General features: G+C 39.9%; 1 protein-coding gene across 6 annotated transcripts in view; it reads right to left on the reverse strand.

Annotated features, from left to right (window-relative positions):
• The window catches only part of PTPRM (protein tyrosine phosphatase, receptor type M), a 728,011-nt gene that overhangs the window by 294,187 nt on the left and 419,475 nt on the right, over positions 1–14,349 (reverse strand). For all 6 annotated transcript variants that reach the window (XM_019546207.1, XM_019546215.1, XM_019546231.1 and 3 more), the window contains exons 10-11: positions 9,652–9,853; positions 5,574–5,676 (exon numbers count right to left, since the gene is read on the reverse strand). In XM_019546207.1, the coding sequence (XP_019401752.1) occupies positions 5,574–5,676; positions 9,652–9,853 (305 nt within the window). The remainder of the gene's footprint in view (positions 1–5,573; positions 5,677–9,651; positions 9,854–14,349) is intronic.

The raw sequence follows: 14,349 nt of genomic DNA on the forward strand, positions 1-14,349 counted from the left end.
CCGGGGACTACAGGGCAGACCCTACAATGAGAGACTGCAGGACCTAAACCTGTTCAGCCTTTACAAGAGAAGGCTGAGGGGGGACCTGGTGACAGTCTATAAACTCACTAGGGGGGACCAGAAGGGTTTGGGAGAGACCTTGTTTCCCCTATCGCTCCCTGGCATAACAAGGAATAACGGCCATAAATTGTTGGAGAGTAGATTTAGATTAGACATCTGTAAGAATTACTTCACAGTTCGGGCAGCTAAGACCTGGAACCAACTTCCAAGGGAAGTGGTGCTGGCTCCTACTCTGGAGGTCTTTAAGAGGAGGCTTGATGCCTACCTAGCTGGGATCATTTGAGCCCAGTTTTTTCTCCTGCCCAGGCAGGGGGTTGGACTTGAAGATCTACAAGGTCCCTTCTGACCCTACTTCTATGATATGATTCTATGCCAGTGCTATTTGTTCCCAGGGAAACACATGTTCCTGTTACGTATAAAACTCTTCAGCATGGATTTTTGTGTGTGCATGTTGGGGGCTGAGGGAGTCTCTAATTTACAATGCAGTGCCAGAGCACTTCTAGTGTCCTGGAACCCGCTTTTGCTTCACATACTATCACCTACTTAATAGTAGTCATGCTTTTTCTGCTTCAGGTTTAGCCTAACACTTAAGCTGACTCCTTACCTTCACTAAATTCCATATGCTATAAACAATTAATTTAACTGTTCTTAAAGCATTTTTGAGTGACAGTGTATTCCGTAAATATATTTTCCTAGAAAGTATGTGGTTTTAAATAAAACTTGTCTTTTAAATTTTTTGCTGAGAGAAATCCACAATAGTAAAAACAATTTCTAAGTTCTAAAATTTGAAGTTAAGTAGATTACAAGCATTTTATCTAGCTTAGTTAACATAGATTTCATAGATGTTAGGGCTGGAAGGGACCTTGTGAGATCATCAGGTCCAGCCCCCTGCCAAAGGGCAAGAAGTCAGTTGGGGTGAGATGACCTCAGCAAGCTAGGCATCCAGGTGTTTCTTGAACGTATCCAGAGTAGGTGCTTGCACTACTTCTGGGGGAGTCTACTCCAGACTCTGGAGACTTGGAAAGTAAGTTTTTCCTTATGTCCAGTCTAAAAGGGTCTTCCACCAGTTTGTGACAGTTAGAACTTGCCTTCCCTTGGGGTGCCCTGGTGAACAGATGTTCTTCCAGTTCCTGATGCACACCCCTTTTATACTTATAGGCTGCCACGAAGTCCCCCTGAGCCTTCTCTGTTCCAGGCTGAAGAATCCCATGCATCTCAGCCTCTCCTAATAAGGCCTGCTCTCTTGACCTCTAATCATATGTGTGGCTCTCCTTTGAACTCTCTAAAACTTCTTCACATCCTTTCTAAAGTGTGGAACCCAGAATTGGATGCAGTACTCCAGCTGTGGCCTCATCAAGGCTGGGTAAAGGGAAAGGATGACTTCTTGGGTCTTGCTTCAGAAGGATCAGTAGATGCAAGCCAGAGTTTTATTTGCTTTGCCAGCTGCAGCATTGCATTGGTGGCTCATGTTTATCTTGTGATCAATCATGACCCTCAAGTCTCTTTCAGTCATGGCACTAGTGAATATAGAACTGCCGAGCCTACAAGTATGATGTGGGTTCTTTTTCCTGAGGTGGAGCACCTTGCATTTCTCTGTGTTGAATGTAATCAGGTTTTGATCCGCCCACCTTGTGAGCCTGTCCAGGTCAGCATGAATCCCCAGCCTATCTTCTAGTGTGACTTGGTGTCATCTGTAAATTTAGCCAGTCTGCTTTTGACAACCAAATACAGATTATTATCAATATATTAAAAGTACTGGTCAGAGTACCAAGCCCTGGAGGACACCATAAGTCACCATGCACCATGTTGACTCGATTCCATTGACTATTACTCTGGGTCTGACCATAGAAACAGTCCCCCAGCCATCAGACCGTAAGGTTGTCAAGGCCGCAATTCCCCAACTTTACCATGAGGACATCATGGGAGGCCAAGACAAAGGCTTTTTTGAAATCCAAGTATATGACATCAACCACTTCTCCCTTGTCCATGTGATGCATCTCCTCATCATAGAAGGAAATGAGTTTGGTCAGGCAAGACCTACCTGCAACAAAACCATGTTGGCTCTCTATCAGAATGTTGCCTTCCGTTCGCCTGTCGTTGATGTTTTCGTTGATGATTTTTTCCAAGATCTTTCCAGGGATTGAGGTTAAACTGATTGGCCTATAGTTCTCTGGATCTTCCTTCCAACACACTGGCCCTCGTTCAGTCTTCTGGAACCTCTCCCAAGCACCATGAGTTCTCAAATAACCTGGCCATTGGTTGTGCTCCAATGTCAGCCAACTATTTTAGCATTCTTGGGTGCATTCCATCTGGGCCAGTTGACTTGTGGATGTCCAGCCTCTCAACCTGTTCTCTTACAAGATTTTTACTAATTATAGGCATATGATTGCCCTTACCCTGGTAATCTGTGGGTCCTGTCAGGCAGGGTGATCCCCTTGGACTGGTGGAAAACTGACACAAAGTAATCATTGAGGAGATTAGCTTTTTCAATGGTGTTGGCTGTCAGCTGCCCCATTTGGCTCAGCAGGGGTCCAATGTTGCCCCATTTTTTACCCCTGACTTTTCATGTATCTGAAGGAGGATTTGTGGTTTGGGCCAGTGCTGCTTAATGCTCCTTAGTGGTATTTCCCAACTTCCATCCCTTGTGAGCTTCTCTTTTCAGATATAGAAGGTCCATTAGTTCCCTATTGAGCCAAGGGGGCCTCCCAGCCCTTTTGCTACCTTTCCTACAGGCTGGAATGGACTTCCTTTGTGCTTTTAGGATCGTGTCCTTAAGGAGTGACTGCTCATAATGGACTCCCCTCCCTGTTAGATTGTGATCTCTCTGGGTCTCGACAACCAATCTTCTGAGCTTGTGGAAATCAGCTTTCCTTAAGTCAAGGATTTCTGCATTGCTGACTGATTTGCCAGCTTTGCGATGGATACAGAAAGTGATCAACTCATGATCACTGTCACCTAGCTTCCCTTTGATCCTTAGGTCGCTCACTAGATCATCCCCTTTGGCCAGAACCAGATCCAGCAGCGCCTTACCTCTTGTTGGCCTGTAGACTTCTTGAGTCAGATAGAGCTTGTCAGTGCAAGTGAGGAAGCTTTGTGACCAGTCAGATTTGGCCAAGTGCTCTTCCAATGAGATGTCAGGGTAGCTGAAGTCTCCCATGACTTAACAGATAAATGAGTGAACATTTTCCTTATTATCAAATGAATTATGGCTTCAAAGAAATTCAATTACAAAACAATGTCCATAAAACACACTGGAAAAACTGAAGTGAAAACAAGAAATATTTTGCTGAATTAAACCTCTGGTACAATATGCTTAAATAATGTTCTTGGTATGCTACTTGGTTTCTATAACTATTGTGCAGTTGCAAACAGAGGTGCCTGAACATTTTGATAAAGACTACCCTCTGGGACAACTTTTAATTGATAAACAGCAAGCATTTCTAGCATATATTATGGTTGTTGGTGAAGGCATTGTAAATAAGGCAGCTTAAATGTATTCTACAAAAATAAAACATTTAATTGTGGAGAGAAGTCAGAATTCCGTGTGACCCTGAGCATAAGCATCACTGACTTGAATGCTAGATTTTGTGCTCTCCCTATCCATCTCAAGAATTAAAGAATTTTATGTGACATTCCTGATGTGTTGATCAATAAAATGACAACAATCATTTACACTGAAAGTTTAGTGCAGTTCCAAGAATCTGCATCAACCTAGTTGGGTGGTTGTAGCAGAATCAATAGACAACCTCTTACTTAGTGAAGTGCATAAATGAAGTATGGCAAAATTTTCAACAGCCAATGAATATAGATTAAAAAAATAAAATCCATAAACAAGAATCTGTTCCGGAAACTGTGCAATGAAATTATGTGTGAAAGTATAAAGCACAATAAAACCTTAGAAGTATGAAAGAAATCCTGACTTTAATTTTTATTCTTTAACTTTTTATTTACACTACTACTTCACAGCCAGCACTAATTTTAAGTATTGCTGCAAAAGAGCTTTGTAAATTTACTGTCATGTGTTCATGTGGTTCTGCCAGCTCCATAGTGTGATGTTATTTTAAATCCCTCCCTCTATTTCCCTACCCACTAATGGTATGTGGCATTTAAAAATTTCCTAACTAGCTCCTTTGCATTATGATTTTGATTTTCAGTCTATCAGTACTACTAGGAGTCAACTGCCTTTAATTTAGTAGGGTAGATGAAGGCAACTGAACTTATTTTTTATTTATGATCTAAAACATGTTTGTGTTTATGCTGTAACATACCCAATTGTTAACATGCTGTGGAATCCTAATTCATTTGCTTGTAATTCAGAAGGACTGTCATACAGCAGCATAAGTTGAACCAAAAATTATTTAAAACATAGGTTTTACACAGGGTACCTAAAAAGAGCAAATTGTATGTGATTCTGTTCAGTCCAATTCAAATAATAGTATATTTTATTGCTTTCAATTTTTTCAACTGCTTCGGATGTTCCTGAGAGAATTTCATGAAACATTATGCTAAAATAGAAAATAGGCCTACACATTTTTTTCTCTCTTTCCTTTCTTTAACAACTACCTACAGTATAACCTCTCCCAATAATCTAATTAAACACAGGATCCTCTCATTAAATAATAACATGCAATTCAATATTCCTTTGTATTCATGTCTGATAAACCAGAATGATATTTCTAAAATGAACTATAATTATCAAAAACTACAACATCAAAGTGGAACTAATACACCTTGACAGGTCTTCATTTGGGATGTAATCTCTTCCTTGGAGTAATAAGAGCATTTCTTAGTCTATCTGATGGAAACAAAAAACCAAAACTTCTTTAAAAAAATCTGTAATTTCTGCAACCAGGAACTTAATGATTTTAATTAATTGACCTCATGAATGATTCTCATGTAAAGTAATTTGATCATTCCTCACTTTACTCTGAAAAACAGCTGCTTTTTTTTCTAATCACTGTACACAGAAACTGTCAAATACAAACCACAGCAATGTGAAAACTGTAACTATATTAATGGGTGGTAGAAATCTCTAGTATTTGAGCTATTGGTTTTTCAGCCTCTGTTCCTAATAAACTGGACATACTAAATTATTATTAATCTTACATTCTATTTTTTATGCGTTCCCCTGGTAAAAATTGATCATCTTAAATATTTGTGAAGTAAAAACGTAACACCTCAAGATAAAAACAAATGTTATATGCCCTTGAACTCATAACACTGCAATAAGCAATTACCTAAAAGAAGTAAAGAAACCACCCACACTACAGCACTGTGGCTTTGTTCCTTATCTTCAAAGAACAAGCCACTTGCATCTGAATCAAATCCTTTAAACAATACCGGAACACTCAAACATCAAAGCACTTTCATTTTCTCCAGTTATTTAATTTAATTAGAGCTAATACAGACATGGATTTAGACCGTGATTGCTGTTGTAGAAAATCCTCAGGAAATACATTCAAGAAATTAATCAATTTAGTTTTAATTTTGTAAAGTTTTATTCCTCTCTATACCTGACAGGAGCTCCTCTGCTCTGTGCAGGTTTCAGCAGGACTGTCACAGTGCTGTCAGTTTGATTCAAAGGTGTTTCCAGCTCATATGGTGGCATAGATGGTGCTAAAACAAACAAAACAAACAAAACAGAAGCAAAATATGCTCATTATTTCCATATTTGTTTGATTTTTTAATGAACTGTATCTTTAACAGTTTATTTAAAAAATGTGTCACTACATTTGATGCATTGGTCCACCTGTAAGTGCTACTACCTCATGTCGACAACATTTAACACTGAAAAGAAAGAATAGTGACAGATTATCCCCCAAATAAGACCTGGATCTTGATTTTGGAAAGCAGACTGTAGAAATGTTTTTTTTCTAGAGATGTAGCTGACTGTCTAAGATAGAGTTAAGTCCTAACAGTGACCGAGTCAAGGCTGCACCCCTGGAAGGCTAGGCAGTAGAGAGCCTGTTACTTTACTGTAATTAGTTTTTTATATAAGTTCCTAGAAATAATAAAATGTTGCTTTCATGCCACAAGTCTCATCAAGCTACTGCAAACTATAACAGACAACAGCTTAGGGCATTGTCACACATTCACTTGCAATGGTGGCAAATTATTGAAATGTTGTGATGTACGTGTTGGAGTGGTGGCATACACTCATTTGCAACAACTGCAAATCACTGGAACGTAGTAACCTAAAGTTAGTACAGGAGATGCTTGCCATTTGTGGGGATACATTCTCATAACCCCTGCGAATGGTGAAATCTGTGAATAGGGCACTGCATTCATGAACACCGTCTGCGTTCATGAATGCAGCGCCCCTGGAGGCTGGGGGCGGGGCACGGCTGCACTGGTGACGGCGGCAGCGCGGTGGCAGCAGTGGGAGTCTGGTGACGGCAAGCACGGAACTCCGAGGAGCTCCTTTAAGTGTATTTAAGATGCAGGTTCAGCATTCATGAATACTTGAAACCGTGAATGCCAAACCCATGAATAGCGGGTGTTAAGAGATAAAACTTGCCTGAAAGGGAGCAAATCTCTAACAACCATAAGGCACCTAACACATGCTAAACTACTTAAATATACATCTGCTTGCATTTTAACTGCACTTAGTGTTAAATTGAACATGTGGCATCACCTTTAGTTGGCCTGAGAGCCACCTCAATTGCCTCCTCCAGCACAAGTTACTATGCTCAGTCAATAGCTATTACAAATTTCTGAGACAGGACTAACAGAGGACTCTGCCCTTTCTGATGGCTAGATCAGAGAGAAGCAGGAGCCATTTTGGCAGCCATTAACATGCAGCATCTCCATGCTTTTATTTCAGGAAAGAAAAAGCAGCTTTGCTGCTTAGGAATAACACCCCTATTTTGGAGGGCTGATTTTGGGAGAAAAGATTTTTTATTAGACTATGATGGATCATTTTATCCATTGTTGCAATTAAGACAACTTTGTAGTTATGGCAGCTGTTTTAACAGTGAATAGTAACAGTCCTCAAGTTTTGACAGGAAATCAAGGATTTCTTATTCAACTGAAAAAGAAGTAGAGATTTAGAAAAATTAAAATCCAATTACCTCAACTGGAATTTGGCCAGCATGCAGCATTAATACCTCATTTATTGTAGAAAGTGCTATGGGATATTTACATTGTTAGCATTAAGAATACTGGTTTTACATCATACCAAAAGCTGTGACAGCAACAAATGGCCCTAAAGCTTCATACTGGGACATTTGCTTGGCGCACAGAATGAAAAAAAAAGTTCTACTACCTGAATCTTCGGCACTATTTCCCATAGCACTTTAAACAGGGGGTTTAAGTGATCATAAGGAAGGTAGGCTCAAGTCTCTTTAAATTCCATAGGACCTGTGTGGCTAACACCCTTAGCTCCTTCAAAAATCCCAGCCATAAGATTTCCCTGGCGATGTTCCATAAACCATTGATAAACCTAATCCTGGTTGGATTGATGACTGTGACCAGATGGGTTCCAAGTGGTGTTGGCTGTATGGAGCAATTCCACTTCAAAACATGTGTAATGCAATGTAAACTCCTAGAACCGTTCTCTACGGCTAGGGACAGGCATTACACATAGACTGGTTTAAGTGATCAGAAACTAGTTTAAACTTGTAACAGAACAGATATTCGGTGCACATAAACCAGTTTGATAATGGCTGAAACCAGTCTGAGATAATCCTGGTTGAAAAGCATCAGACTTAACTGATTTGGCTCAAACTGGTTTATGCAATGTCTGTCCCAGAACCCTTGCTGGTTTAAGATAAATCAGACACCCCGAGCATGCTGTCTGGGCTGAGTGAAGCTCTCTGCTCCACAGCAGGGCTGGCCCTTTACCTCTGCTCTCTCCCTCCCCCTCACCACTCCCTGCTAAACACGAATTCGCCTCTTCACTCTGCCCCGCAGAGAGCTGTCTGTGTGTTAGCTAGCAGACCACATGCTGGCTACAGTCCATCCTGAATCAACAGGTAGCTGGTAATGTCCCTCTGTTGTTTTTTAATTGGAAGATAAACACTGTTATCAATTCCCTGCTAGGCTAATCACAGTTTCCTGCCTCAGCCTGGCCACCCACCCCTCAGCTCCATGTTGTGGAAGGAAGGGAGGGCTGCTCTAGCACCCTCTGGCTTCTAGCCTGAGCCACTGCAGGCATATGCCTGCATTTCTGGGATGTCTGTCTGGTTACAAAACTCATTTAGCCCAGCCAGGTTAAACTAACCTGTAAAGATTGAATCAATTCAGGCTCAGGCTTTTCAAATGTCTGTCCCTAGCCTTTATCTCAGTTCTTCTCTTCTCTGAATAGTACCTTCTTCCCATTCTACAAAGGCCTGGCTCTGCCAATCTAGTTCACACTTACAGTGCAAGCAGCCGGGCAAATTTCTTGCAGACAAAAGTTTTACTCAACATCATGGAGTAGAGCACTGGACACAGTCTTTATTTTCTGACACTAATTATATTCATGGCTTTTATTAAGAATGTTTCTTAGCTGATAATCACCAACTGAATATATCCCTACAATAACTTGTATGAATAATATTTTTTAACTTCCATTCACTGTCCTTTCTTCAAGTAATTCATTGCTACAGAATAAAGCTTTCAATGTTGATCACTCAACAAAAAAGGCAGAAAAGGTGACAATGAGAATATCCGGGAAACAAGATGATAAACAAAGTCCCCTGGTTAGCTTGCTTTACATTTTCCAAAAAGAGAAGACCGATAAAAAAAATAACTAGTGCAAGTTTTTATGAACATTCTTCCAAGACCACATGGCATCTGACTATTGGCTTAATTCCCAGAAACATGGCCAAAAGATTGAATATACAGAGGTTTCTATTATAGAACTTTGTAACATATTTGGTTATCCATCACGTATGCACTTTAGCATACGTAGTAGTATTGCATTCCATCAACCACGAGGAATAAAATGTTCCTGTGCCTAAGACAGCTTTAAAATATTGTACAGAGGCTTTTAGAAATGTCATAGTCATCTTTCCCACTATCTGAAAACCACCCGTCTTCACATTCCTCTCTAATGCAGTTTCATATCCACTTCAGCCCAAGCATTTGTTAGGACAGCATGCAGCCTGGCAGTTCCCTACACTTTTTAAGCTAACGCTAGATGTTTAGCATTTTTTGCTATAGTCTCAATTGTTCATGGCTCATTAAAGAGATTTTCCAGCACTGCTACTGTACTAATTTAGAATCGTGTCAAGGCTCAATGAGCTCTGAATGGAACCCTCAGCATCATGTCCAAAATACCCTATGCTAAAAGTCACAACAGCTGCTAACACTGACTCCACCCACATTATTCATATGGTTTTGTGGATGATAAACTGCAGATCCAAACAAGAATTTCAGAGTAGACATGAACTGATTGATTTTCAATCACCTGAAAGTTTTTCTAAAACATTAGTGTTTCACTTTATCTAGCACTTTCAGGGGAAAAAAAACCTTATTTTTTTCTTTCTGACGAATGTAAAAGTTTGGGTGTTTTTAAAGGTAAAGAAAAAGAAAAAAAACTCAAAAAAACCCCCCAAAAAGCCAAGAGTTATGACCATAAGGGAACTGATATAGTCTTTAATTAAATACCTGATATTTTGGTGGTGAATTGACTTGTGATTGGAGGCCCAAACCCCTTAGCTGTGCTGGCTCTAATGGTAAAAGAATACGTGGTTCCAGGATTAAGTCCAAAAAAAAAGTAGTGGGTTTCATTTCCTAGCTTTAAGACTCTTCCACTTTGATTGGATAAATCTATTTCTGGATCAAAGGAGCTGACTGCCTTGTAGGTGATCTGCAAAAGAATAAGAAAGTTATAAAGCATCTCAAGGAGATGGACAAAGATTTCATCTTTATCCAGTAAACCCTTCTGATGTATGCACTGTCAGACATTTTATGATAAGCTATCTTACTCTCTTATACTCTTCAAATCCCGAATCCAATGAAGGGACATAGGGACTCAGCCAAAACTGTTATGAGTTATTACTTGTATAGATACAGGGACTTAGAGGCAGCTGGATTACAACAGTAAAGGATAGGTTCAGGCTTAATCTAATACCTTTAAGTTGTTGGCTTTCACAATGTTATTTTTTCTGAAGCCGTATTACTGCTGGGTTTGAACAAAAAAGACAACTAGGAAAAACAGATAAGCAAGTGACAAAGGTATAGTTTCATTTCTGATCTTTTTTTAGTATAATTACACCTTGCTCTGAATAAGATTATCTTCACTAGATGACAAGGGCAGTTTTAGGTGAATTCTTCACAAAAAAGATGACACTTATATTTGAGTCTGAAGCTTATGTATTATAATTGCTACGTTGTAAATTTTCAGGTAGTACAGTAAACTAAACTCAGCTCTTCAATTTGGGGAAAAATACCTTCAATAATATATGCAATCCAAATGTTGTATTTTTAGTTCCTTCCTTTCACTTTTTTTGTGTTCTCATTAAAACCTCAAGTCCAGAATAAAATGCTGTATAATTTTCTCATAGTAAATTATTGACTTCTTCAAGATCTGAATTAACTTTAAAAAGAAACTCTCAAAAATAGTTAAAAATAACAACTCAATTTCCCCCCTTTAAATAGGTAGTTGTAGTTATAAATTTTCACATATTAACTTGAGCACCATTAGTATATAAAAGGATAATTGACACTCTCTGTTAGATTTACACCATATTATTATAATTAAGAAGACATCTGAAGCAATATTTAGATAGAGACATTTAAGCTTTGGCAAGGAACTTTTACTGTGTATATTAACTATGGGACTGTGTGACAGGTGCAGTATGCATCACTAACCCTTCTTAAATGATTAAATATTTGCAACTCCCTAAAATCTCTAAATCAATGAAAATATATGTTTATGGGCTGCCTTATAGGAACAGAATCCTGGGCACGTGTTAGTGCCCAGGAAAACAGATCAATTCAAGACAAAATACAAATACATTTTTGTCAGGAGTTGCACTTGGATGAGGAATCTTTAAATTTTTCATGCACGGACTGATCTAAAAAGATTTCAGACCAAACCAACCCTCTTCGTTTTTGTCAGGAGACAGAGACTGAGACAGAGGTAGGGAAGAGTTAACCAGCAAACACAGGGACTCTTAATTAGATTCCTCAACATCCCCTTCCAATTTCATTTAAAATGTAACCAGGAAGTCACAAATTCTGTGACCCATGTGCTAGCTGTTAATTATGTTTGTTTCATGAAATTTTGAATTGGCTATATGGCTATTGCACTATAAGGACCTAAATTATTCCACTATAAACAACCCGTTCATTAAAAAAAAAAAAGAGTAGCTTGCTTGGTTACAATTACAATACACTGTTCCTGTATTTTTTCAGTATGCTCCTCTCCCCGTTTAGTAAAGCTTTATCTTCTCCAAGCTGTCTTATTTCGAAAATATCTAAAAAACCTCCCACTGATGCAGATATATGCCTTGGAATGGTCAGGGGGCTAATTTAGAAAAGGCCATGTGGGCACTTTCATCGCTGTGTATGCAAGCTGACACTTGGGAGGGTTTACTGGCTTTTTCCTTGTTTACAGTAGCACTCCTTTCATTGCTACCAACTCAGGAACTACACTGATGTAAGCAGTTGGAAGATGTTTCAGAATAAAGAACCTTGTGTAGACCACACTATACCAGTTAACACCAGACCTACATTTAAAGGCTCGTTTTTATTTGCTGAGTTTTTGTTTTTCAAAAATTGTTGAAACCATTGGATTTGCAGTAGGGACTAGACCCTTGAATCATTTTTTGCTCCGCTTTGCACAATAGCAACCAGGAAGTTTCTCGCATAGGCACAGTGCTCCTGTGATACTATGACTGCCAACCTCTGAAACGAAGCCACATGCCAGCAAAAACCTGCTGTGACATTCAGCTGGCCAGGTCCACTACCTACTTGGCATATTTAGAAAGAACAAGACCTGAGGTGATTGAGTCAAACTGATGGTAGGCCTATGTATGTTCATGAAAAAAATCAAAGTAATTTTAATGATATCTGATTTCTACTGCGATTACCATCTTCTCTGTGATTGCATTCTTAATTAACACCTAGCATGAGGAGATATTCATGTTTTCTTCCCTTTGCACTAGTTTTTCACTGTTAAAGTGCTACTGGAGTACTTTGATGTGCAAAAGCTCTTCTGTTCCCAAACACTTTGGAAGGATAGTTAGGCTGTTAATTTCCTCTTTTTAACAGGTCTGTGCAACACCTACTACAGCTGATGTATACTATATATGTGTATTGAGAAAAGAGTTTCCCCTCAAGCTAGGTACAGACATTTGGGAGTGTTAGAGGGAAGTTAAATCAATTCAGAAGGGCCATCTGATTTCAGGTAAGTTGGGAGTGTTGGAGGGGAGGCAAGCAGGCTAGGGGGGAAAATTGGGGGTTTACCAGAGGATGGGTGGGCAGGCAGGTGTGATCCATGGGTGTGGTGGGGAGGCAAGCATGACCCATGGGGAGCTGCATGGGTCCAGGAGCATCTGGCTGGATCAACGTGGTTCACAGCATCTGCAGGAGGGCTTGGGCTATTTTTAGCCCTGTGACCCTCACTGGCAAACCTACCACATCCCTCCTGCCCCCCCCCCAAAGGATTTACTTGCTTGGCTCTGACAGTGGCAAACACTAGCAAAAATGGCTGCACCTGAAGCTTTGCAGGATGGGAGTTGAGGGGGACTTGCAGGGGGGCAAAAAACAGCTAGGTACAGGCAGGGGCAGGGGAAGGAGTAAAAGGTACAGCCCCAGGAATGGGGCCAGTGGCTGGATTTCCCAGCCCTGGGGCTATACAGGGAAAGGGTACAGAAGTTCCATGTACCAGCTTGACCTAAATCAAGTAAGTTTCATATGGCATTGATCCTGGTTTATCTTAAACTGGGATCTGCAATTTCTAAACCGGTTTGTGTTCATGGAATGTCTGTACTGTTACAGGTTTGGATTGATTTCTGGTCACTGAGACCGGGTCTGTAAGTGTAAAGTCGGCACCAAGACAAGCCAATTTTAAATCGGGCGTCCATTTTGAACCTGATTTAACATCCCCAAATGTCTGTACTTAGCCAAAGAGTGTAAATTTCTCAGCAATCAGGTTATGTATGTGTGATTTTAAGCAGGAACTTTTTGCTAATGTATGTTTTGTACAAATAAGACCTAAGAATCAGCAAAGTAACAATATTTATTAACTAACTATTCTGACATGCAGTTGTTTGAGATGGTTCATCATGGTTTAAGGTTAGGTCTATCAAAGCCAACTCATACATTTCCATAACATTTTACCCTTCGTAATAACTCAGCCTACAAAACTAAATCAATAGTTAATAGCATTAAACTTTTTTTCTTATATCTCATTTAGAGCCTTTTTTTTTTTTTTTTTTTAGCATTTCAATACTAATTTAGTAGTAAGGTCAGGTAAGAGGTTTAACTGTGATTACAGTCTGACAGCTTAATCTGTGTGGTCTTTTGTCAGATTTTCTGAAAGGTATTCAAGCAAAGGTTCCAGATGAGGAGAAGCAGCAACTTTTAGAAACCTAACAACGTGTAATTTTGTTGAATTTGCATTAACAAAATACCAGATTATTTTTTTTAAATTGCACCTGCTTGTTTCGATTACAATAGGCTTACTGAAATGAGTCTCCCATAAATGTCATGACGACTATCACTACTGTGTTCTCTCTCCTATTTTTTAAACATTTTACTGAGATCTGCTTTGCTATCATTCAAATATTTGATGTGCATTACTAGACAGAACAATATATCACCCAGGTTTAACAGCTGCAGTTTTGCTTATATTGAAAGCTGGTTTGTAGCAATTTTCTTCTACAGTAGATTTATTTTTCATTAACTTGTGTTCTGATTGATGTATTTTTTAAATGGCATTTTAAGAAAAAACTCATCATTTTCTTTTTTAATGCTCTTAAGCCAATCATGTACTTTTTTAATATTGCGGGGGCAGGGCGGGCCGGGCCAGGCTGGAGGCAGGCTCTTCTTGGCTAGGCAGATCTGGGGGCACATGCCCTGCTGGATGAGCAGTGGTAGCAGCAGTGGGAGCCATAAGATGAACACTGGATGTGCCACACAGAGTGGTGGGAGCTGCCCCCTTCCCTTGCCATGCTCCCCAATGAGCCACACCCTGTGCCCCCCAGATAAGCCACTTGTGGCTCTATCCTGTACCCCTCCCCGCACCATCTGGTCAGCACCTGCCACAGCCCCAGCCCCAGCCCCATTCCCTCCCTCACTGCAGGAGCCTTGATCTGCCCCCACATCCCTTCTACCACACCAGACTTACCAGCTGGA

The sequence above is a fragment of the Crocodylus porosus genome, unplaced genomic scaffold, assembly GCF_001723895.1.
Source record: "Crocodylus porosus isolate Cpor-Errol unplaced genomic scaffold, CroPor_comp1, whole genome shotgun sequence".
Lineage (NCBI taxonomy): Eukaryota > Metazoa > Chordata > Crocodylia > Crocodylidae > Crocodylus > Crocodylus porosus.